We start from the raw sequence: 24,988 nt of genomic DNA, 5'->3' as shown, positions 1-24,988 counted from the left end.
GAGCGCGCATGCGCCGACTGCGCCCACCGGCGGCGCAGCACCTCCAGCCCCGCCCCCTCCCTCCCTCCCATCCGCTCCAGCCCCGTGTCCCCCCCCCCAAAAGCGGCCACTTCGGTGCGAAACCGGAGGTTTCTTTATTACCGTGACAAAATAACCTTTATACAAATACATGTCACCCTGAGGGGCTCGGCCAGCACGGCCCCGCACCGGCACCGCCGCCCCCGCCCGGGAAGGGCCACAAGAGGGGCACAGCACGGAGGAGGTCGACGCGCCAGCAGCCCAAAGGCCACACTGTGAGATACAAATAGGTGTCCTGTAACAGCACTGAGATCCAGACAGAGACGGGGTTTGCTGGTGTTCGTTTCGTCCTTTGCTGCAGAGGAAGAGGCGATGGCTCCAGCAGGCAGCATGGCCCTTGGCTTTGTCCTTGTTGTGAAGCCAAAAGGGAGATGGCAGTGTCTGAGTCCAAGGAGTAGCACAAGGTTGGGTAGCACAATGTGAGAGGACAGCAGGGCTGAAGACAAACGCTAGGAAACAGCTGAAGGGGATGGAATGGAACAGAGCTGAGAAGCAGAAGAATGGTCCAAACATGGGAAGTCACCACCACCACCTTCCTCAGTCATCTCCAACTTCTAAACACTTGCTTTATTACTCCCAAGCCCTCAGAGAAGTGGAATAAACATCCTCAAGCACCACAGAGGAGGCTGCTGCTTCTCTGCAGCAGGGAACATTGAAAATCCCAAGGAACGCACAAAGGAAGGCTTTTCCTACCAAAACCAGAGGACAGCAGTACCCAGTCCATACAAGAGATGACCTTCCTTCGCAAGGTGCAAGATGTACTCCTCAGTCAATCATGAGAATAGCTGTCCAGGAAGTCTGCTTGCATGGATCCAAAGCACTCGCCTCAAGAATGGAAAACAGAGATCCAATACTAAAAGGACAAATACTGAAAAGATTTAGCATGAGTTTGTGGGTTTGGTCCCTTTTTTGTTAGGACAGAACACAGTATGGTCCCAAAGCTCTTCTCTTTCCAACTCAGCACACAACCCAAGAGAAGCTGTCTGCACAGGTACCTTTTCTCTTGCTCAAACTTCAGCTCACGCTGAAAACACCTCCTCTGCCTACAGAACCTGGCTTAGGACAGACCATCCACCTGACACGGATGAAATCCCTTTGGAATTTCTTCCTAGCTCACTGACATAAGTAGCTTTGACCACCACTAAGGCATCAGAGCACACAATCCAGAAGGAAGATGCTCTGTTAAATGTGCTTTCCAAAGACACCAATCCCTGCCACAAACAGAAGACATTTTATAGAAAGCATCCAAGAGGAAAGTTACCTTAGGGAAGCAGTCAAAGTGGGGACCAGAGCTTAAAAGATCCCTGACCTTTTGGATTACAATCAACTTTTCCAGTGCTGGGTTACCCTCCTTTACTTCTCTTGTAGGAGTAAAGACCTTCCAATTTGGCAAACAAATTCAGCCGTAAACTAAGGGGTGCTGCTGCTGCCTGCACATCTCATTTTCCTCCAGTTTTCCTTATCTTATTGCTGAATAGCCGATACATTCACCAATGGAAAAGCAACTGCTTCAAGGCTTTTTCCTCCTCACTGCTGGGAGGCAATGACTAAAGGCAGAAATCCACGTTCCTAAAAGCATCAAACACTTGGCAGAGCGCTCTCCCGCTGTCAGTGGCGTTCTGTTAGCAGCAGCTAGGTGGCACCCACAGCCCGACCGACACCCGGTTCCTCCGGCGCTGCGCCCCGACCGCTAAAGGCAGCTCACGCGTGTTGGGATTTGCCCGCACTCCTACTGCTCACTCTGGCAACCGTCATCTTCCTTTTAAGAACCGTCACGCAGTGACACAGAAAACAGATGGAAATCGTCACACAAGAAAAGCAAGGGGTTGCTTCATACAGAAAGTGTGATAAAAGTAACATTTAAAGGCACCTGGATTTATACTACATCCAAATTCAGCTCAATATGCTACAATTTCCCAGGGACTAACTAGCACAGGCTCGTCAGAAACTATCTTGAGCATCTCAGAACACTTCAGGATGAGATACGCACTTCCAAGCAGTTTCTGTCACAAACAGCTTCCAGCAAACATTCCTACCTCACTAGTACAAGGCCTTTTGAAGACAATCACTGCAAGAGGCATCTCAAGCTCCACCTCACAAGCGGCTTTAACCAATTCTGGAATAACTAAAAGATTGCCTAAGTGGCTTTGGAAGTACTGGAGGGGACTGATGGTAGCAGAACTGTTCATCTTTCCACCACGCAGGCCTTGTCCCTCCGCATTCCCAAGACATTTGTTGTGGTTGCTTGGGATTAGTGCTCCACCCAGCACATCCATTTGTTGTGGTTAATCATAATTAAGTATCTTTCCAAGAGCTGGAGATTCTTTCCTGGCTGCCACCCCACACACTCTTACTGCTTACCCTGATGCCACCTGATCTTCTCCACCAAAGCTAGCATCATTAATCTGTGAGGTAAAGGCAGTAGTTTCCTACTGCTTTCTATGCATTAACAGGCTCCAGGCTGTGATGTTCATCCCACTTGATCCTCCTAAAACTACACTGAATCTTACTTAACACAACAGGTAACCAATGGTTTCCACCCAGCAGTTAGGTTTCAACTCTCTCAAGGAACAAATGGAACTGATACTAGTGAATGCCTCTACTCTAGACACAACCAAACACCCTCATACAAGAGACACAACTGACCAGCCCAATGAGAGGACAGGGAAAATGCCAGTCTAGAGAGCACCAAAACAGACAGAAAAAGGTCTTGTTAGCAGAGATTTTGCATGGTCAGGAGTTGGGTCCCAGCATGGCTGCTGGGAAGACACAGGTCTCCCCACTGCTATTCCCTACCGACAGATCCCAAACACAGCTGTGAAATACACCCTCTGCTCTGGCAGTAATTACCTTGGCAGAAGAAAATCCTAAACCACAACTCAGCAGCTAAGCAGGCAGAGCAAGGATGGGAACTCAAACAACTAAAAAGAGAACCATGTCAATTCTCACTTGGTGAGAATCCCACTCCACAATACTGAGATCTGACCCAAGCAGCTTTTAGCTGCTAATACATCAATCAAAACAGAGCAAATGAGATGGTAATGCCACCATCTCTCCTACCAGCACCTCTGACAGATCATTCAGGTTTAAAAGTACAGAGATTGAAGCTCAGGAAACACTGCTTCCTACACATTTTTCAAGTGATTTTCCACATTCTCTCTTTTTCCTCTAAGCCCCCCAGACTGACACCTCCCTTCCACCTCAACTAGACTGACAACGTGCTGTCAATCTAAAAAGCAATACATTCTGTAGCAAGAGCCAAAATCCCTATACAAAGGGAAGCAGGAGAAACGGTAAATATAGGTGAGATTAAGTTCAGCTCTAAGGTTGACCCCTGAGCTCCAAACACAATTTGCACAGAAGGGTTCAGACAGAAATGCTATTAAACTGACCTGATTACCAACCTGGATAAAGTCCCCCTTTCCCGTCCTATCTCATATCTCTAGTGAAGTGTCTGCCAAGACACAAATTAATCTATTCTCATGAGCACCTCAGGCTCCTGGAGGCAGAATGAAGATTCCTGCACTGTAGAGGCTGAGTTAGTCTCTTATTTTACCTTTCCCACTGGAAATTGGGATGCAACCTAAAAGCAATGTCAGCCATGCTACAAATTAAACCATTGTGCACTAATGAGATGATCTATCCAACTGAAGAGAAGATCTACTCTTCAGGCATCACTGGCTACTTGAAGGGGTAAAATTTTCCTGTTAAGAAATAGTTTACCCAAACAATCTGACCTCTTGAAAGAGTAAATCACCCAGCATGTGAAACATCAGAAGCACTAATAGTGCAACCTAACTAGAAAGACTGTAACAAGAATTGTGTAACAGTGCCTCTGATCCATGACCTAACTCAAGTACCAGAAGGTAACCAGAAACAGAGATTGAGAGGCAGGATACACTGAGTGCCAGACATATAGAGGTTGCAGGGAGGTTTCCTTTCATGAGCTGTTGTCTTCGTTTGACATTACAGGGAGGTTTCCTTTACTTTCATGAGCTGTTGTCTTCGTTTCATGTTTTCAGCCTCACACAAGGAGAAAAGGTTTGGCAAGAAGCCTTGTTGCACTAGACAGCAACTCCAGTCCACTCCTGGACATTTGGAATGGGTAACAGCATCACAGCATCCCGTGGACATGGAACAATTACTGTCCTCCATTGTAAGCATAGTCGGCCTTGTTGTGCATAATCAACTTGTTGTCCACAAAGTAAAAGCTGTCTGAGCGGGTCTCGTATGGGTTTTCAACCATCAGCCGGACTGTGAAAGAGAAAGCTCCGTTACATTCACATGCCTGCCACACTCCACCAGGCAGCACAAAGCCAGAGTAAAAAAGACTCTGCCCCTCTGCTGGATTTACCAGGCTGATGATGCTCTGCCCTACGCAAGTAAGAGAAGCAAACTGCTCCTCCAAGCGTGTTTCAAAAGCTCTGGCCTGCCTTTTCTATTCTTCTATTCACAGGACAAGTGCTGCCAAAACAAACAAAGTGGGATCAAGTAATCTCACACAAAACTCCCTTATAGAAGCTGTCAGAGCCACCAGTGGAGCAGAGCAGCAAAGCAGATGTAGTGATCTCAACAAAAGAGTGGTGGCACGCCCACGTGTACACAGGCAGGTACAAACCCTGTGCCTCCTCCTGCACTGAGGCAGCCACACAAGGCCCCGCGTGCTCCCGCTCCATTCACCCCCCGAGGTCAAATATACCCTGCACAGTGTGTATTTGCAGAGATCGGGGTAGGCTCAAAACCACACCTCTCTGAAAAGAGCCAGCTCTGTTCCAAAGAAAACTCAAGCCCTAACAAGCAAGTACTGAAAACAGATGCGTGGCTACTAAGACAATCCTTTTTCATTGTTTTACCTTCTGGGTTACAGTTATGCATCAGACACGTTAACCCTCTGACTCTGATCAGTTCTTGTGGCCTGTGACTTGGCGTTGTCTGAGGCTTACATTTTCAAAGGAGACTTTGCAGCACAAATCTGTAATCCAGTCAAGATTACGCACAGCTTAAATCTGGAATCTGTATCTATTCCTATCCAGCACATCCCAGTCATTTCTTTCACAAACACAGACGGGGAGAAAATGAGCATATGCACACACATACAAAACACAACTGGGTGTGGGAAAGGAGATACTTACTAAGGTCTTCTGAGAGCTGAGGGAATTCATAAATGTGTTCACATGTGTTCCTGCTACTGGGGATGCAGAAGCCAAAATCAAAATCAAAGTTCTTCAGCAAGCGATCTCGGAAGTAATGTCTCTCAATCATTCGGAAGTTTGACACTGGTTTTTCTCCCACTGTGAATTCCACTCTGTATGCAGAAAGTAGGAAAAAACAGCCAAGATGACTTACTCCTCTTCCTATTGGGAAGAACAGAGCCTTGGACAGAGGCTACACAAGAATCCAACAGACCATTCCAGAGAGACTTTGAAACTTGTAGTGTCAGAGGGGCTTTCTCTAGTCTTTGACTCAGTTTTGTTATAAACTCTCAAGTGACACTCCGTAAACACCCGATTCTCCCTTCTGACTATGAACTCATACTCACGTTGCACCAACAGTCCGAAGGCGAAGAAACGCTGGGGTGAACTGGTAACGAACAAAGCGGCCTGCGCTGGCATCCAGTTCACTGCTCTCATCTTCATCCTCCTCATCTTGCTCTGGAAAATGCACCAGCTCAGAGTTACCCTGCTAATAGCGGACGCATAAGGTGATACTGTCTGGTTGGTGTAACAGGGCAAGCTGGCTGTTACTGAGGCACTGAATGCAGACACATTTAACAATTGGTGTGAGACTCATATTGGCACTAAGTAATAAAAGTTCTGTGACAGTTAGTGCAGCCTTGGTGGCTTTGGAGCTGAAAGCACCCTTCATCTCGCAGGATATCCCTCCTTGCAACTCAGAAAGCACATCAAAGGAACTCTGTACCTTAACCAGCCAGCAAGGGAAGATCTACACTTGATAGTACTGCCCCATCTCATAGTAAATGCTTCACACTGCAAAAGTAAAGTCAATGCCATGCTTAAAGCAGAAGTAAACTCAGTTGCTATACTTAGAGTAGTAAACTCAGTGCTATGCTTAAAGAAAAGGAAATTAGTCACCAGGACACACTGAAGGACCTTTCTGCTTCATTTGCATGGGTCCTGCCTTGCAACTTCTCAGCTCCACAAGTGTCTCTAGCCTCCCTGCAGTGGTAGCACGACATACCTGAAGCAGATGGCTTTGCAATTTCAAACAACACTGTTCCAGTTTCAAGGTCCCGGATCTTAAACCTGGTGAAGTCAATGTTGTAAATGTTGTCTTCAGGTTTGCATAAATAATCTAGAAACGAAAGAAAATGTGTTGTAACGTTTCAAAAGGTCTCTGAGCACTTACTAAAAGGATTTGTTAGCCCAGCCCGTTAAGATGTGTACTGCAAGTTGTTTTGCAGAAGCTTCATGAAAGCTGACCAAAACTGATGCAAGAAGAAGAAAGGACTTCAGGTACCAGTTAATGGAGTGAGAAAGGGAGGCATCCGGACGGAAAACCAGAGATCAGCAGCCCAGAGCGAAAACATCACCCCCAAAGCCCCGATCGAACCCCGGACTTTCCGGGAGCTGCAACAAAGCTGAGGCAGGAGCGCACCGCGCTGCAGCAGCGCCCGCCGCTCCCCACGCCAGCACACGGGCCGGCAGCACCGCCCCGGGCCGACAGAGCCCCGCCGCTCCCGGCTCTTTTCCCCCACCACAGGCGCCCACAGCCCGGCTCCGCGGCACCCTCCGCGGCTGCCGAGGAAGGGGCTGATGGAGCGGCGCCCGCCCGGGACCGCGGGGCCAGCAAGGCCCGGCCCAGCGCTGCCGGCCCGACCCCCCCTCCCCGGGCCCAGCCCCGCACTCACTCTCCGTCACCCGGCACAGCCCCAGGACGTGCTCGGGCCGCACGGTCTCCAGCGCCAGCAGCTCGGACTCGGTCCATGGCGGCCGCGGGGCAGCATCTCCCGAGCCGCGCCTTCCCCGCAGGCGGCTGAGCGGACCCGCGGCCCCCGGCGGCGGCTTCTTTTCCGGCCCCGCCGCCGCCGCTGCCGCCCTCGCCTTCGAGCCGCTCATCGCGCCGCCGCCGCCGCCAAGATGGCCGCCGCCTCCCTCGGTAGCTATGGGAGCGAGGGGCGTGCCCGCGGCGGGTCAGAGGGCACGGGCGCTGCCTAGCAACGGGAGCGGGCCCCCGAAGCTAAGCGCGGCCGGAGGGGGGGCCCCGCCGCCCGCAGGGCCCCGGCCCCGAGCACACCCCTCGCGGGCAGCTGCTCCGGGGGGCCGGCAGCGGGACAGCCTCCGGGCTACCCAAGGAAGCACAAAACACAAGCAAGAACAGCCCCGGGGCCGGCAGAGCCCCTCCCGCTGTCCCCGGCCCGGAGCAGGGAGGTGACCCCGGCCCCGCAGAGCCCCACAGCGGCTCCCCTGCTCATTAAATCACGGTCGGGGTAATTACAGAGGTCAGGCATCCCCCAGAGAGCCCCGGTCTTACCAGGGAACGATGGGAAGCACTGCCTGGCAAGCAGCCGTGTCAGCAAGGGGCTAAGGGAGTGCACACCCCACTGCTGGCCTGGGGACACCCCAGTGCCTGTCCCCAGTGAGCCGGGACCCAGACCCGGGGAGGGACAGGACCGTGTGCCCCAAGGAAGGTCACCCATGGAGTGCCACTGCCCTGCCAGGCCCTCCCTGGGCCAGCCAGCCCCAAGCCGTGCCACCGCCACCCCAACTTTGTGCACACACTGGGGACAGTGGAAGATGGTGGAGGAGTCTCCTATGCCTGGCAGGAGGGATGGGGATGTCCCACCTGGAATCACTCCCAGGAGCACCACACTGAGGAAAGGATGCCCTTCTTCCCCAGAAAGGAGCAGCCAGACTGCCCAAGCACTTAAGAGCTGCCGTCATCTCCAGCCCTTCAGGGAGCTGGGGAAGAACAAGAAACATCTGCATCCTCTTTCCAGACTCCAGCCAACGCGCTCAAGATGACTGGAAACAGATTCAGAGCAGTGGTTAGTGACGTTTGCTGCTGCTTGTAAGCAGCACCCGCCTCTACCACCAGCCAAACAAGCCTGCTCCCAAATCCTCCTCGCTGTCCCTCCATCCTGCGCCCTAGCAAGCACAGACCAAAGACCCAGAGCAGCTGCTCTGCAGAGGGCCAGAGTCCTTTGTCCCCTGCAACCAGGCACCTAGAGGAAGAAGGTGCTGCTTTCTAACGGCTCCAGCCCCTTCCAACTGCCTCTGATGCAGCTTCAGGCTGAAAATGGGGCATCCTGCACAAACCTCAGAAAGCAGATTACATCTCTGGTACATCTGCTGACCGAAGCAGGAAGCACAAGGCCCACATCCATGCTCTTAAGAGCCACCCAGCTTGCATTTAATCACCCAAAACCACTGGCAGCAGCAGCGTTGGGTTGGGATGTTAAACTGCATCTCGCTTTGCAGTGCAACCAGCCTCCCGCTGCCCCCAGCACTGGAAAAGAGGACCCAGCTCACCCAAGTGACAATATAACTCTGTTTATTTTCCTTCAGCGCGCTGCTGGTCCCAGGGCCAGGCAGTGGATTTCAGAACATTCCCTCAACCAAACATCCTGGGCAAATTAACAAAAATAAAACTGTTGCCATGTACCAAAAATAAAATAACCCACCCCAAACCTGCCTCTTCCCCCAAGCCAGTCCCTGCAAAGGCAATGCAATCAGAAATAATCTGTGCTTCTCACCCAGGGCCCGAGCTTGCTGCAAACAAAGGAAATGTCACTGCAAGTTGTGATAACACAAAGCAACGGACAGTAAGATTAAAAACCCCCTCTTAAAACCCCTTTGTACTGGTGACAAGTACAGATGGAGCTCTCTCCCCACGCTGCTTTGGCTTTTACAGACAACTCAGACCAGCAGCTTCAAGTAGTTTGTGGTGTGTCCTTAATGCCAATAGCACAGGCCAGTTCCATGCATCCCAGCTGGGCACCATGGAGCAGTGGGACCATCTGCCAACATTAATAGCTGCCACAAAGGGACCCAAACATCCCTGTCACCTGCCCAGCATCGCACAGTCCTGGTGCTGCCTCCTGGCACTAGCCACAAACCTGCCTCTGCTCCCATGGGCTCTGGGGCTGTCTGACCAAACTGAACACACAAAGTCCCCACAGAAACTAGGAGAGATTCAAGCCCCCACTTGGCAGCCAGTTCCAGGTGCAGCTTCACTCCAGCACCCCAGCTCAGGAGCAGTGTGACAGAGCTGCCGTGGTGCCACAAGCAAGCACATCCCCACCACGTGTGACTGGGAGCAACCCCAGGGCAGAGCTCAAGTGTTTCCAAATTCACGCTCTCCCCAGTTAAACTGGCTCAAGCTGTACTTTGCTCCTTCCCTTGACATCTCCATCACACAAACTCTTCAGCAGAGACCCCTGATGTTTGTAAAAGATGATTCACATTTTCCAGTCAGCCAGCACGGTTTCAGGAGGGAGGAAAGCAAAGCACTTGTGTTTCATTGGGGTTTTTTTCCTTTTTTTTTTTTATAATTTTTTAAATAAAGTCATTTTTGGGAAAGCAAACACCAAAACCTATCAATAACTTGCAGTAGCATCCCGCTGATCAGACTGGGGACAGCACCGTCGCATCCCTCCCCCTCCCGTATCTTCCCCCCAAGCTCCAAAAATAGTATTTAATGTACAGCAATAAACTCTGAGCAAGCCAGAGTCCCGGAAGACATGGACCTGCTTTCACCTCTCCTATCCAACCCAGCACCATTTCAACGTGGTTGCTACTATAACTCCTGCCACAAATCCATTCGGATCCAAGGCGATACACACATGCCCCAGACCCGCTGGGTGCAGCACAGGAGCCCTATTTGTGTAATCACGTTTCTGAGCCTTCACAGTTCCAGCCTGGTGTTGTGTGTGTTGAGAATACTTGTCTGAGCCTATATGGGACTAGCCAGTGAAGACAGACTGGTGGAACCAGGCTGACGGTAAAAAAAGCATCCTGGAATTGTATTAGACTTTGGCATTTGTTGTGGAGATGCAGAAGCGCCAGTAGGTAAATTAGCTCAGTGCTGGCCCAGCTCCCATTTCCCTTGGATTCTCAGCAAGGATATTTCCCTCCCCAGCACTTAAGTGCAAGAAGCAGACGGATCTCTCCCACATTTGAGCACCAAACAGAGCCTGAAACACTTGGTACCTCGCAGCTGCTCAGAATCTGTCTTGCATCAAGGGCTGAAGCTGCTCTGCTGGTCCTTTCCCTCCTCCTGCTGTTTTCTATCAAAGACAGGCCTCTCCAGACTTCCCATACAAAGACACTTCCCTGACTGTTGCTGTCCTATTTCAATTTAAAGGCCAAGGGACAAAGCACAATTCTCTGCTCCTTGCTCAGACCTAAATAGCGCAGAACAAGGCCTCAGCAAGCAAGTTTGAGGGGCAGTACCCCCCAAGACACAATCTACACCCAGAAGCTGTAAGCACCATAGCAGGACCTAGCCATGACTCACTCAGCTCTGAACTGCACAGACACGCAGGCACCAGAGTGTCTGTCTGAGAGCTCTCCATTCTGCCTCCAGGAGATTGCTGGGGGAGACCAGACCTGAAGGAGCTCTTCCAGTTCTTCCATCCCCTGCTAGGTGTTCCTTCCCATTGATCTCAGAGGCTGGAACCAACGATGCTCGCTCACCATTCTCTGCCTGAGCTGTGACCTCCAGAGCTGGCATCCAGGGACAGTGGGGCAGTCCCCAGCTGATCACAAGGGCAGGGAATGCCTGGCCCTTGGGAAAAAGAAAAAACAACTCAGAAGCTCCTTAAAAAAAAAAAGAAGCAGCTTCTTCAAACAGACTTTTATTCAAAGCCTGAGACAAAAGGCACCAAAAAGAGAAGGGAATTCACTTGGCTCTCTGCTCACTGCCACCTGGGATACTCAGAAGGGTCACAGATCTTGTTTCAGTCACACACACAGAAGGAGAAAATGGCCTGGCTTAAAAAAACAAAGCACACACAGGCTTGTCTCTATGCAGGCTCAGTTAAACCATGCCTTGGGTATCCCCTCAAAGCACTGGAAAACTACAGCCAACCCAAACCTTTCCTTTACCGGGACCAGGTACCTCATTATACACCCATCTGCCTGGCTTGCAGATGCTAGACCGAGACTGCAAGGGGAGTTGGCTGGATGATGCCATTCCAGCAAGGTGCTGAGCAGTTATCCCCTACCATCCTCCCACGTTCCACATGCTTTGTTTGAAGGCTCCTTGAGGCAAATGTATTGGGAGGGGATGGACCAACAAGGAAAACAGCTCATAGCACCGTAACAGGGTCAGGAACCACCCAGACACCAGCTTTATAGTGACAGAGATGCATAAAACTAGAGCGAAAACAACTAAATTGAATCCATGAAAGATGAACTCTTCCTCCTCCCTATTCTTATTCAAATAAGACAAATTCATTTGAACTGAGCAACTGGAACACAACAGTACACACGCTGCACAGCACCGCTTTAGGGCAGCTGATGGCACCAAATGGGTGCCCTGGCTGCCAGGAGAGGCGGGGATAAACTACCCTAGAAAACTTGTCTGACTTTTGCACTCCTAATTTACCCCTTTTCTCACATCAGGAAAGGTGCAGAGATTACTGGGTGAGCCACAAGAAGCTGAGTGATCCTTGCTTCAAAGATGCTCAAATAAGATGCAACCTAAAAGGCCTGGAGGATAACAGCTCCTTACAGAGAAGCTTGCTTTCAAGCCCAGGTTTTTTGCTTAACAAATCAGCACAGCTCATGCTTCTCAAAACCGATAAAGATCTAAATGTCTCTTGTGCTCCAGATACAGCAATCCCCAAAACGCTGGAGAATCTCTGCAGGCACTGTCACCAAACAAAACAAAGCTCCTATTTTGTGTGAGTTTTATACGTACTAGGGTTTTAACAGCAGCTAGAAGGTGAAGCAGACAACTTCAAGCTTAAAGCCTTTTCATCCTAAGGTTTGTTCTTAAGATCTGCTCTCTCTAAAGCCTGTCTTCTCCTTCAACTGTGACAGGGACCCTCTTACTTCTCCCAAACTGGCTGGTACCACTTGTGCAACTGGAGAGAAGGTAATTAAGGTCCTACCGCCTGCCTTTTAGCCCAGAGACACAGAATTAGGGTCAAGCCTATAGCAGTGATGTATGAATCAGAAGAGCGAGGTTCAGTGCCACTGCTGCAGAGAGCAGTGCTCAGACACCTCCTGTTCTGGAGCCCAGGAGCTGACAGCTTATATCACAGCTTGAGGGTTAGGAGGAAGCAAAGGCTTCAGCTGCTTGGGCCCAGCAGAGCAGGAGGGCTGCTCCTCCAGTTTCCCTTCTGCAAAGCAGGGAATTCTGCTGACCCTTCTCAGCTCAAAGGGCTGAGCCACTGTAGGGGATCAAGCCCAGAAACAACTGCAAGGAAAAGTCAGGCTCAGGGAAGAGCAGCAGCAATGAGGATACCACTCAGTGCCACAGCTCTGGGCAAAGCAGAGAACGGAGACAGCAGAAGGTAAAGGGTTCTGTGAGCCTGGAGCTCACCAGCATCAAAGCTGACCTGCAAGGATCCAACCCCACCTGGGACAGATCCTGCTCCAGCACACACAACATCTCCCTCCTGCCAGCCAGAAGTGCTCAACATACCAGAGGCCAAGAGCATGGGAAGGCAGCTCCTTAGGGCCTGGAGCTCTGATCAGCAGGCACAGGAATGGCTTTCACTCCTGCTCAGCCTCTGTCAGGCAGGCACAGGCTCTGCATGTGGAAACAGAAGCCTCTTGCAGAAATATCCCTGTGGGAAGCCAGTGACCTTGTCTCCAGTGTTCTGCTCACTTCCCAATCTCTGGAGGGCATCAGATCACCTTGCTCTACAGTACTGAAATGTTGGACATCTGCCCCTTCACTACGGTGAGGGGCAAAAGGCTGAGCTACCAGAAGACACTGAACAACTCGCTGCACTTCTCACCACTGCAGGTAGGCCTGGTCCCTGCAAGGGAATGAGAGCTCACAGGGAGCATCCATGATGGTGCTCCACTCTGTCCTACAGCACAGGTTCTTCACAGTTACAGGGCAGGGAGCTAACTGTTAGGAAGGTCAAGGAACAAATCCAGAATCTCCTCTCTAGGTCACCTCTTTCTCAGCTTCTTTCGAAGGAGAGGTCACTTGATAGAAAGGGCAAAACAAGGAACTGGGCTTAAAATGAAATCTTTGAAAAGGATAATAAAGGAAACAAAAGCCATAATCAATACAAGTGCATCTGATCAGATGCTGACGTCAGCCTCTCACAGGCTACAGCAGAATCCCTCTGAGATGGATCTAACATTGCAATTGCCAAACTAGGAAAGTCTCTCCCAACTGGTGCAGCAAATCAGGCCAGATAAATCCCTCTGCTCGTGGCACAGCTTGCAGTCTTAGGAGGGAAACATCTCCACAGAGGCTGAGCAGCTAGCCGGAGTCTTGGCATCTTTCTGCAGGCGAGGCCCATACATCGTGTTGCACACATTCAGGGAGATGCTGAGCCAGGCTCTGTCCTCCACCGCTGTTAGTCACCCCACAGCACCACACCACTTCCACGCTCATGAACAAAACGTGGACTCAGGCATGGCTTTAGGAGCTGCTTCCCTGCTTAAGGAACAGTATTCTACCCAGCAAAGGCAGAGGTCTTTCAGCACATGGCTTTCTCTCAGTCTGGGACACGGCCCAGGACTGGTAGCATCAGCTTGCAACAGCCCAGTACAGACGGCCAGGACTCAGTTTACTCTGGGATGCCCCAGGGAGGATCGGAGGCTGCACATGGTGCGAAGGGGAAGGCGAGGGCCTCGCTGCTTGCTGGCAGGGGGAAGGTAAGCTCCCTCTTACCTGGACCTGCTATTCATTCCAAATGAATCTTTTTTTTTTTTTTTCTTTTTTCCTTAAATTATGAACAATATGGAGAAATCAAAAGCAACCGTGTTTGGTCCAACTCCTTCCCTCCCAGCCCCTCGGCTGATGCTCTGTGGGGCTTGCTCTCACAATCGGCAGAGGCAGAAGAGGGTAGGAATGAAGACACCAAAGGCCACCAATATAGGAAACATGAGGCTGCTGTTGTCCGAGGCATAGGGGTTTGGTGTGCGTGGGCCTGACTGAACCCGGTTCTTATTTGCCTGTTTTTTAACACTTGAGCCATCATCATATTCATCTTCATCATCATCTTCCTCTTTCTTCTCCAGACCTGGGTGCGGCTGCAGCTTTGGAACATCTGTTGGACAAGACAATAGGTTGCAAGGCGGCAGGATGTAACATGGGAAGTCACCCAAGTCACTGCCTTCCCCCCTCCCTGACCCAACACCAACAAGGACAACAGGGCACCTGACACCGCATCAACACCACAGCCACAGCATCTCCCCCTCACAGAGGCTCACTCCACTATTTCTTTCCTCCATGACACAAGAGCATCTAAAGAGCCAGTCTGCAAAGAAAACGACAGCATTCCATCCTGCCTGAAAGTTACAAAGCAGAAGTTCTAGCACGAAAGCACACTTGGAGCATACAGAGTCAGGTACCACAGCTGCCCAGTGAGATCTAGTCAAGAACAAGCATTCGCTACCTGCAGGGCCTGCAGACAGAGGTGCAAACAGAAACGGGAACAACCCTTTTCACAAATGCTCCTGCCTCACATCACTGAACCCTCTTAACCCCAGCCCTATCAGAGCACCATGGCCCAACCCCACTCAGACCCAGCCCTCTGAGCCTGGAGCATGAACTGCAGGTCCCCACACGTCAAGGCTCCTCCCAACCACAAGGTTATGCACCAGATCTTCAGCATCACTTGGCAATTCCTGACCAATAGTAAAGCAAACTGATGCTTTGGTCAGCGCAGGGTCCTAAACCTTCTCTGTTTAGGAGCCAGAGGAGCTCCAATACAGGCTTACAAAGATGGTGATGGAAGAGCACTCCCAACTGCTGTGCAGAGGAACTGATATCTGGGGGAAAAAAACCACTGCCTTGTTCACAAGCTGAGGAGACAAAACAAAGCTCCAGGTAAGAAACACTTAGCTACTAGCTAAAAGATCTTTGTGACCTGCTTGTCTGCAGGGCTGCTGCTGTCATGCAAGGCCAGAGGGAATTCACCTGTAGCTCTAAGGGAAGACTGACCAGAAGCGCTCCCTTCTTCTCTACCCTATACACAGGGAGTCTCAAACCACATTGTTGCCTTTTTCTTATTACAAAAGCGCACAGCTTTGTGCACTTGGAGGAACAGGAGGACCCCATGCACCTACTGCACTCTGTGGGAACTTGCTGAGAGAGGAAACATTTTTGGCAGAGGTGGGTCAGCAAGAGCTATGATCTCATGGTCTGAGAAGCAACAGGCAACTCTCCAAGAGGGAAGAGCCTGCTGGCTCAGAAACTGTGCTTACCTTCCACTGTTCCTTGCAGGATATATAGGGCACAGATTTTTGGATTGTCATAGTAGCCCTAGAGAAAGCACAGAAGGAAATCACTGCTGCAGATCCGAGACAAGAAATACTCTCCCCCCTTACCAACACCTCTCCTCCTTCAGCACACAGCCTGCACCACATGGCTGGGGAAGAAGGGGAAAAGGAAGCCCAGGGCTCTGCACAGAAAAAGCTTGTTACCTTTACAAACTCAATGTGGAGCTTCCCCGTGAATGTGGAAACCTCTCCCTGGACACTCAGCTTCCCCTTTTTAATACTCATGGGAATGATCTCATCGTGAGCTGTGCTGTGTCCGACTCTGTCAAAAATGTCCAAGTCCTTCACCACCACGTGGCCATTCAAGCGAACATCAAACACCTTCAGGGTGGAAGAAATGACAGTGTCAGGACAGATTCAGGCATGTGATGGTTGAAATGGGAACTCAACAGGAAAGGTCTCTGCCTGTTATGCATCCAGGACCAGAAAGCACTGCAGCATGCACTGTCCCACCACACATGTTCTACTCCCTTGGGAAGAATTCAGAGCCCAAAAGCAGCCAGGTAAAGACACTGAAGCATTAACTTTGCTTTCAAATACCCTGAAATCTGCCTCCCTTTAGAATACCCCCTCCATCTGCTGTTCAGAACGGAGGACAGCACGATTTTATTCTGGTTTGTTCATACTTTTCTTTCACATCTTTCCTTCCACCTACTGGCTGAGGACCTGCTCCTACCACCCCAGGGTGCTGGGGTGCTCCACACCCCAGGGAGTGAAGCAGTTTCTAACCAACAGCCTGCAGCAGAGCAGAGGAAACAAGCTGGTAAAGGAAAGGGTTTGAAGGAGGTAAAATGCCGAAGTGCTAACCACATCTGTGAGTTCAGAGTGAAAGTCCTCCTCAGGGCTGTAATGACTCAACCTTCACTCAGCACCTGGGGAATCCCAGCACAGCCACATGAAGGAAGAGGAACCAAAGATGCCTCAGCCCTTCAGTTTAACGTGAGGCTGCTTTCTGCATCCAGTCTGTAAGCCAGCCCCACCAGTTCCGCTCCCTGAAATACTTCTCTGGCAAGAAGGCAGCACAGTGCTTAAGGAAGCTGATGGAGTCAGGGGAAAGTGAGACTAAAACATACACCACTTCTCTCCCAATTCATCACAGGGCTTTGAGTCCTTTGTGCTTCTGCTTTCACGTCTGTACATGAGGGATTTCAGAAGTGACATGGATTATTCTTCTCTAAAGAGCAATAAAGAGGGTTGAATTTAACTGTTGTGTTTTCAAGATCAGACTGAACCCGGGCAAAGTCTCACAACGTTGCTGTTTGAGTAGGTTATTTAACCCAGATCACCTCCCTGATTTAATCTGTGCAATACTTCCTCCAGCACAAGCCTGCTCTCAGGTCAGGAACAAGCACTCAGGAAAAAGGTAAAATCACTTCTCAAAGCCTGAACAACCTAAAGAGATCATAAAGCTCTAGTGCTAGTTTAGTTGCCCATGGTTGAATGCTTTGTAATGCCATTTTCCAGGCCAACTGTATATGTGGAAGACAGCTCAAAGTTTCAGAGCCTGTGAAAGCTTTGGGAGGTAAGTTTTAACCATCAGTGCTTTAGTGCCTTCCTTCACTCCTTTCTCCAGCATGCGAAGCAGCAGAAGCAACCTGAACACACACAGTCTTAACCAGGAATTCGCATCAAAGAGACAAGCAAGGAGCTGTTGCTTACCTTCTGTTGAGACTGTGCAAAATAGACCTCTGCAAACTTCAACACCAGCACATAGTCACCCTCTTCTTTGATGGGGACTTCGTAGCCAAAGGTTTCCTCGTTGTAACGCTCAGTCTGGTACAGAATCTGATCTTCTGCATTGGACCTCAAGATTGGCAGCTTCATACCATAGTCAGAAGCTGGGTTTCAATCACAAAACAGTGAGAGGAAGGGTTAATTTGAGGCACATGGAAGAGACACTTTATGTAGATACCCTTGGAGTGCTTAACCCTCAGACCTGTCTCCCCTCCTTGCTCTGACCAGGAGGAGGCACTACCGGAGCTGAAGCAGAGGCAGTCAAAGGCCCAGAACCCTGGACCTGCTGCAGTCTCAGACACAGCAAACTTATTTGCACAGCTTCAGAAAGAAGAGCCTGTCTCCCCAACAGGCTCTGAGCCAAAGGACTTGGCCATTGACTCCTGCTGCAAAGAGGAAAACCACCTAGAATATTTTTACAAGCTTTTCAAATCACAAGCTGGGTACAAACCCAAAACAGTCGGTGTAGGACTGACTTGGCTCATTCATCCAACAGATCTGAAGTTAGCAGTCGATGGCATCAGGTTTTAGATGTGTGAAAACCTGGGGAATGGCAGAAGAAATGGAATTTTCTGCCACGAATGGAAGAAAAGCATCAGACATCTTACAAAAGCCCTTCTTCTCACCACATCTACGCAATAACTGCCAGCTTGAAGACAGGAAGGAAACAAGAAAGATACCAGAAAGTTTCAAGAGCACCAGCAGCTCCATCAACTCAAATGGGCGCTGCCTGTAGGCACCTGAACAACCCCCTTAGAAGGACCCAAACAGCATTCCCAAATAGGACAATAACTGAGAAAATAACAGGAATAATAACATTTGCCTCTTCTCAAGTCCTTATTTCACCACCTCTAGAGCAGCCCTCGAAAGGCCTTAACCCAACTTGCCATGTTGCTGTGACAGGGTTTCTGTACAAACTGGAGCAAGCCTCAAGAGCTCCAAACCAAGTAATTCCTCAGCGAAGCAGGGGCTGGAGGGAAGACAGTGGCCACTGGCACTTCAGGCAGGGGAAGCTGATCCATACCAAGTTCTCCGCTGACACTTGCCACTTCCACCCCATTTCCATGGGAACAGACAGTGCATCAGCCAAGACAAAGCAAGGACTACAAACCCAGCGTTGGAGCCAATGCAAATGAGAGGAAATTAATGCCAGTTCTTGGTCTCCTGTTTCACTCAGGCAATCTCCTGCTTCTCTTTACCACTGGGAGCCAGGTGCAAGGACTGAAGACTCTCATCACCAGCAACAGAGGTGAAAAGTTTAACCTGTCCTCCTCCACAGGTACTTCTGGCCAGCTACAGATTACAGTGACAGGAAACCAAGGACTCCACAGCAGTCAGCTCCTATTAGAGGAAAGCCTGCATAGGAAGAATAACTAGAAGGTAAGTGGAGAGAAAGACCTGTCACCTGCACATCACAGGCCTGTTGACAGAGCTGTGGAAGCGAGCTTGACTTGACAGTGCTGGATGTGCTGAGGTAGCTCAGCATTAAGCTGCGACTCAACAATGTTTGGCACCTGGCTGTTCTGTAATTGCCATCAGCACATTTTGTCCTCCAGGGCACAGCATCTGAACTGAAGCTTGAAAAGAAACCCAGGGTTTAATTTGCCCAGAAACGCTACCCCCTGGTCTCACTTCCTCCCAGCCAGTATTTCTGCTGTAGCCATTACATGCCTATCAATACAGAGAGGAGCCCGGAGTAATGTGAACAATGGTGCAATAAAAAGCCATTGAGGGAAAAGCAGCTGAGAGCTCAAAGGGGTAAAGTCTGCTCTGCTGTGCCTGGCACCACTGGCTGGAGCAGGATTACTGGAACAGCCTGGCTGCCCCCAGAGGAAGGGCATGGCAGCATGCTTCAAAAGACGATCCTTTTTTCTCCTCAGCTAAACCTGAATTGTTCAAGTCCACAAGGACATTCAAGCCACACATGAGAAGTCTGTAAAGGGAAGCTGACCTACAGGGACGAGGGCACCTTGTGTGACTGGAGTGCCTGCTTCCGAAGGGGTAAAAGAGCTCCATGCAAACCGTGTTCATATTTAAATGTGACCTTCGCTGTATGCACTGCATCCCAACAAGCTCTCCATTCAGGATGGTGCTCCTGCAGGGTGAGCAATGGCAGTCCCAGCTGTATAGCACAATCTCACCATCCTACACAGAAACAGGGAAGGTCAGACTTCAGAAGTCAACAGCTCACCTCCTCTGCACTCCACCAGCCACCTATAACTGGCAGCAGGAGCCACTCAGCACTGCTTCACTTTCCAATGAATTTGCTAATCACCTAAGTTCCAGTGCACCCGTTATCAGAACCACACCAAATTCATCCAACCGGAGCACTTTCAGAGGAAGTAGAATGCAACCCGAGTGCAATATCAGTTCTCCATCCTGTCCTTACTGGTACATATCAGATTTTACTGATTCAGTAGCTAGAGCAGCTGATCAGACCCCATCTACTTCTCCTTCCGTCCCTGCCCTGCTCCTCAACACTTGCCAGGACCGGAGCACCTTCCTCTTGCCCTGCCCCAGCACCGGGGCTGATCGCGCAGCCCCCGCCGTGCTCCCCCCCCCGCGGCTGGCACCGCGCTGCTGGTGGCGGGCATCAACCGCACCGTGCACCAGGCTGCGGAGAGCGGGCAAAGCCTGTTCTCACCTTACCGAGCGCTGCGATCCCGCAGTGCAAACTGGGGTCTTTCAGTGGAAAACGGGAAGGAAAAAACAGGAGAGAAGCGGCCGCACGCTCCCGGTTTGGCAGCCTGAGCGCTCCCGTCGCCTTTTCCAGCCGAAATTCCACTCCAGCCCGCGAGGAGCCACTTCCCCGCCGGCATTACACAACCCACAGCCCGAGGCAGGGAAAACCAGCCCGAAGCCCGCAGGGCTCATCCCGCGACACCGCAGCCCTGGGCCCACTTCTAGCCGGGCCCGGCGGGGGGACGGGGTGGCCGCGGTCCCGGCGGGTGATAAGTACCGTGCCGGGGGGTCTCGGCCTCGCTGTCCCCCGGCAACCCTCTTCGCCACGCCGGGCCCGGACGGTGGACGGAGACCCCGACCGCGGGCCCGCCCGGACCACCACAGCCCAACGCGGAGACCCACCGACCCTCAGCGGCGGGGCCAGGGCAGGCGGGACGGCGCCGGCTGGACGTGGGTCCCGGAGCCCCGCCGAGGCAAGCGGAATGGAGCTGAGCGGGGACAGAGAGCGGCCGCACCGACAACCCCCCGAGGGCCGCCCGCTCAGCACCGGCGTCCCCCCCCCGCCCTCACCTCGGCCCACGCGGCCCTCGAGCGGGTCCTTGCGGAAGTGGATGCCGTTCACGTCCACATGGGCATCGCCACCCGCATTGACGGCCCAGACGACGCTGTCGGCAAGGCCGCCCGCCGCGCCCCGCAGCACCGGCGGCAGCAGCAGTAGCAGCAAGGGCGGCAGTAGCGGCGCCCCGCGCGCCCCGGCGCCCACCATCTCGGGCTCCCGGCGCCGCGCCCGCCCCTTCCTGCCGCCGCCAGGGGGCAGCCTAACCCGCTGCCGGGGCGGAGCGCGCAACAACCAATCCACGCGCCGCAACGCGAATATTAATTTCTTGCCCGTTTGCCACTGGGTGACAGCGGGCCATCATTTGCATATTCATAACCCGCCGGGCCAATGGGCGGCGGGAGCGGCTGAGCAGGCTTGGGTGAGAGGAGAGGGGACGGCGGCGTGCTGCGGCGGGAGCAGGGCGGGGAGCCGGTTTCTGCGAGCCGGTAGTGCCCAGGGCCGGTACCGCCGGCCCGGGGAGTGAAGCGAGGGTAGAACCGGCTCCCCAGGAAGGGGCGGCGGGGAGGGATGAGGCTTCCCAGCGGTGCCCCCGGAGCCCGGCGAGCGCCGCTCTGCGCCGGACGCCTGAGGGAGGAGCTCCGGCCCCTCCAATCAGGGAGCTCCAGCGCGGCCGGAGCGCAAAGCGCTGTGGGACGGCGGCGGGAAGCGGGGAGCCGGTCGGTTGCCGCGGCAACGGGCGGCGCTGCGGAGGGACGCAGCGGTGCGGGCCCGGCACCGCCGCGTCCCCGCGGGGTTGGGCGGAGCTGCCCGGCTCGGGCACGGCCGCGGCGCCTGGGAGCGGAGCTGCCTTGGGGTAGCGCCCGGTTAGAGCCCGCTGAGCAGCTGCTCCAGCATCGGTTCGCTGCCTCGGCGCTCTCCGCCTCTGCCATGGAGCGTGGGAAAAGGTAGCTGCTGGCCGGGGCGGTGAGGAGGCAGACCACCTCGGACCACTATAACCTGCCTGGGAGGTAAAGTCTGTGAAGGAGGAAGGAGGGGAGCTCAGCGCTGCCCTGGGGCTCATTGCGCAGGAGAACTTCAGAGTCAGTGGGGTTTTGTCTGGGGGACGTTGGGGAGGGCTGGGGTGAGCGAGACAGCACATAGGGGAGCAAATAACATTTGCCTCTGAATCTGCCCTTCTGTCTGATCTTGGTGTTCCTCAAAGCCTCACGCACCAGCCAGACCCAATGTCTGCACTCCAGTCGCCACCTACGTTAACAGCAGCTGCTAATCCCCAGTTACATTAACTTGGGTCTTCCACAATGCTTTGCTTTTGGAAATAAAGACTCAGCGCTGCAGACAGAGAGTTAAAGGGGTTTGTTGGTTCTGTAACACGCTTATGAAGTCTCTTAACAGGACACAGCCTTGGGGAAGTGAGCTCAGTTAAGGGATAAGCACTCACTGCTCCCCAACCTGCTCTGATCAGGCTGGAGCGAGCCCCAGAGCGTGTTCCTGCTGCTTTAACATCGGCTCTTGGGCTTGTGGTATAACCGGGCCAGGGCACTGCTGTGCTCCCACAGCAGCATTGCAGCTCCTGCCTTAGGAAACCACATCCAGTAAAGCAGTGTAAAATGGACACACTCGGCACCTCTCCAGATTAAAGCCATCTCACACTGGTTTCCTGGCAAATCATCTGTGTTACAGACCCCAGCATCTTATCAAATCCAGACTAATCTCCTGTATCCCCACCGTGTCTGTGGTCTGTTGCGGTCCCCCAAGTTCAGTGAGCAAAGGAGTGCAAGCAGCCGTGGCCAGAACAATGCTGTCCAGTTGGCGAGGCCGAAGGAGGCCTCGTTAGAGCTCATTTGTACTGATCACAGATGATCCTCCCTAGCGTCATATTTCTCAGTTTAAACTGCGATGTGCTCGGGTCAGGAGCACAGCTTCAATGCATGTAGATGCTTTGTGTGTCATCAGGCTACCTCCATGAGTTGCACGCACACAGAGCGGCAGTGGGGGCTCAAGCACTGTCTGGGCAGAGCCTGGCTGGAACCCTGTTGAGCCTCTCGCTGAGCTGGGCAGTGGGAGGCTCATACTGGGACCTTCACTGCCTTGGTGGGCACAGGGGCCGTGCAGGCAGTGGCAGGGGCTTCATTACAAACCCAGCATCAAACTGCTCAGGCCAGTCCCAATGTGCCCGTGAGCAGGAATTCAGATGTGAAGGGACTGATTCCCTAACATTTAGGTATCGCCAATGAGCCCTCAGCTGAAGGAGCCTCTTTGGCTCCTGATGGGTTACAAGGGCTGCTGGGAGCTAACCCAGCTCATCCCTGCCTTGGGGCTTCTGTGGCTGTGCCAAGCCTGGGGTCCCTGTTGAGAGCATCTCATAGCAAAATATCAGCAGCGCTCCCTTGAAAAGAGAAGAATTTCCTTGAAAGGAAGAGTTCCCCTCCTTGAACAGAATGGAAACCCACTCCCTTCATGCTCTGTCTGAGGACTCTGCCTTTTTAGAAGGCAAGTCACTGAGTGTTGCAATACCTCCTCTGCCTCCCCTCTCACAGCATCTTCCACCAACAAGCCAGGATGGTTATTTCCCAGGAATCGGCAGCCCACCATGAAACGAGAGGGATTAACTGAGCAGCAGTGTGTGGGGAGGGACAGTGGTTGTGCTCACGGGCACAGGAGGAGCACTTGCCCTGGCTCACATCTGGCCACGACTGCTGGCAGAGGATGGTGGACATGCCAGTGGCTGCGCCCATGATGTCCTACACTGCTGCCCCAAACTTGTTACTTGTGAGCACCAGCAACCTGATGCCAGCTTGTGCCCAGGATGTCAAAGGCTCTGTATCCTGTTACTAATCTCACTGAGCCATCGGTCCCTTGATGCAGGCTGCATTTACACCAGTAACCCACAAGTGAAAGGCTCAGGGTTGTCTTCTCAGTCCTTTGATCTCTCCCTGTCCCCTGCCATCTGTGTCAAAATAACTGAGTCTTGAATCAGCCCTGCCTGGCCCACCTACAGCCCTGATCCTCCACCACCGGTGTGGGAAATGTGTTCTGGGTATTAGCCATTTCCTGCAGGAAAAAGGGATTTGGGATGTCCAAACTGGGACGTGGGAGGTCCACAAAGAGTGGCGGAGATGTGTGGGTCAGAAGCACATATGCCTGAACCACATGGGCTACAGGGCCCAAGTGCCCGGAGAGGACTGGCTCTGCCCTGCCATGTGGAGCTATTTGGAAGCCTCCCTGGTCCCAGGGTTGGAGATGAAAGCAAAAGGATTATCTCTGGAATTAGATTATTTAGACTGGAGCTTTAATCTCTGATCCTGTCTGCGCAAGAAAACAGTAAAACTCCTTGGGATTATTTGGGGCTTGTTGTACAAGTAAAACCACACTTGCAGCAAGAGCTTCTGCTGGAAGGATTAATAAATGAATGCTCTGGAGATCTGCCTTGTCTGACCTGTTCCCTGTATCCTGGTGAGACCTGACACGTTATTCCAGCTTTCCTTGGAAGTAGTTGTGGCTCCAGGACTGCCTCTGCAATGACACAAAGGTGCCCTGCAACCACCCTTCCCCTGGCACTGGTGTCCCTGTGTTTCTTGGGACTACAAACACAGCTCTGCCATGGTACAAATGCAGGGACACCAAGGGACACTGAGTGTCACTGATCCCCACACACGTGCACAGTCACTCTGCTGCATGCAGCAGTGCTGTCCTCTTGCTCTGCACACACAAACACGCATCTTCCTCAGTGAGCTCCATGCTAAGTGAAGCACATTTGTGTGCCAACACTCCCTATGGCACACACAAGCCTGCACATGTCTCTCCCCCCTGCCAGTCTTTTCCTAAGTACATACATAACTTACTAGGACTCTGGACTCTTCAGTTCATCACCCTCATCTCCTAAGCACAATACAGCTGTTACCAATAAACGTGGAGATCTGTAAATACCCATTTTCCCATTTCTTGGCTCACACCCACATTTCCAAGACTGGACCAGCTCCATAGATACACACATATAGTTTGCATACACCCACTTGCAAACAACTCTTCTGCTGCTGCACTCTCATGTACTTATCTGCATTCCCTGCTTTAATGCGCACACACACAAACCTTTCCCAGTGCACATGCCTGTGCAAACACGAGTACACACACAAAATATAAGGAGAAACAGCTTTTCCATTGCTGGGATATGAGCCATTGCTGCAGTTAGGGTGGTTGGCACAGCAACAGGACAGCATAAGAGAAAATCCTCCTTTGGGACGTGGATTTGTGGACCTTGAGAATTTGAAAGGGAACCTGGGAAGTGCAAGATCTGAGATGGAGGAAGCAGGCGGATATTGGTCCTTAACCTCTCAGTTGGAGTAAAGGGAAAACTGAGAGGAAAACAGCTCCCATTCCTACTGAGAAATGCACAGCAATGATGACAACCTTTGGAGCCAAGTAGAAATCAGTCCTGGCAACTTGTAACTGAGCCTCTGCATAGAGGAAGAGGATAACTGTAGGTCTGGCAGGGTAGGGG

The 24,988-nt window shown here is 52.1% G+C and overlaps 2 protein-coding genes across 2 annotated transcripts; both read right to left on the bottom strand.

Moving 5' to 3' along the window:
- Window positions 1-115: 115 nt before the first annotated feature.
- Window positions 116-7,192, bottom strand: UNC119B (unc-119 lipid binding chaperone B). Its single transcript, XM_061370609.1, has 5 exons — window positions 6,947-7,192; window positions 6,277-6,390; window positions 5,618-5,729; window positions 5,211-5,383; window positions 116-4,332 (listed from the first exon to the last, which is right to left on the bottom strand). The coding sequence occupies exons 1-5, from the start codon at window positions 7,152-7,154 to the stop codon at window positions 4,220-4,222; spliced, it is 720 nt and encodes a 239-aa protein (XP_061226593.1). The 5' UTR covers window positions 7,155-7,192; the 3' UTR covers window positions 116-4,219.
- A 6,040-nt stretch (window positions 7,193-13,232) lies between these two features.
- MLEC (malectin) lies at window positions 13,233-20,901 on the bottom strand. Its single transcript, XM_061370608.1, has 5 exons — window positions 20,502-20,901; window positions 17,175-17,353; window positions 15,660-15,836; window positions 15,441-15,498; window positions 13,233-14,281 (listed from the first exon to the last, which is right to left on the bottom strand). The coding sequence occupies exons 1-5, from the start codon at window positions 20,695-20,697 to the stop codon at window positions 14,052-14,054; spliced, it is 840 nt and encodes a 279-aa protein (XP_061226592.1). The 5' UTR covers window positions 20,698-20,901; the 3' UTR covers window positions 13,233-14,051.
- Between the last annotated feature and the right edge of the window lie 4,087 nt (window positions 20,902-24,988).

This window comes from Neopsephotus bourkii, unplaced genomic scaffold, assembly GCF_033783945.1.
Source record: "Neopsephotus bourkii isolate Nb327-2 ecotype Australia unplaced genomic scaffold, CSIRO-AGI_Nbou_v1 NB_1542, whole genome shotgun sequence".
Taxonomy (NCBI): domain Eukaryota; kingdom Metazoa; phylum Chordata; class Aves; order Psittaciformes; family Psittacidae; genus Neopsephotus; species Neopsephotus bourkii.
The sequence above is the reverse complement of the archived record's forward strand: the minus strand, read 5'-3'. Positions and strand labels throughout refer to the sequence as shown.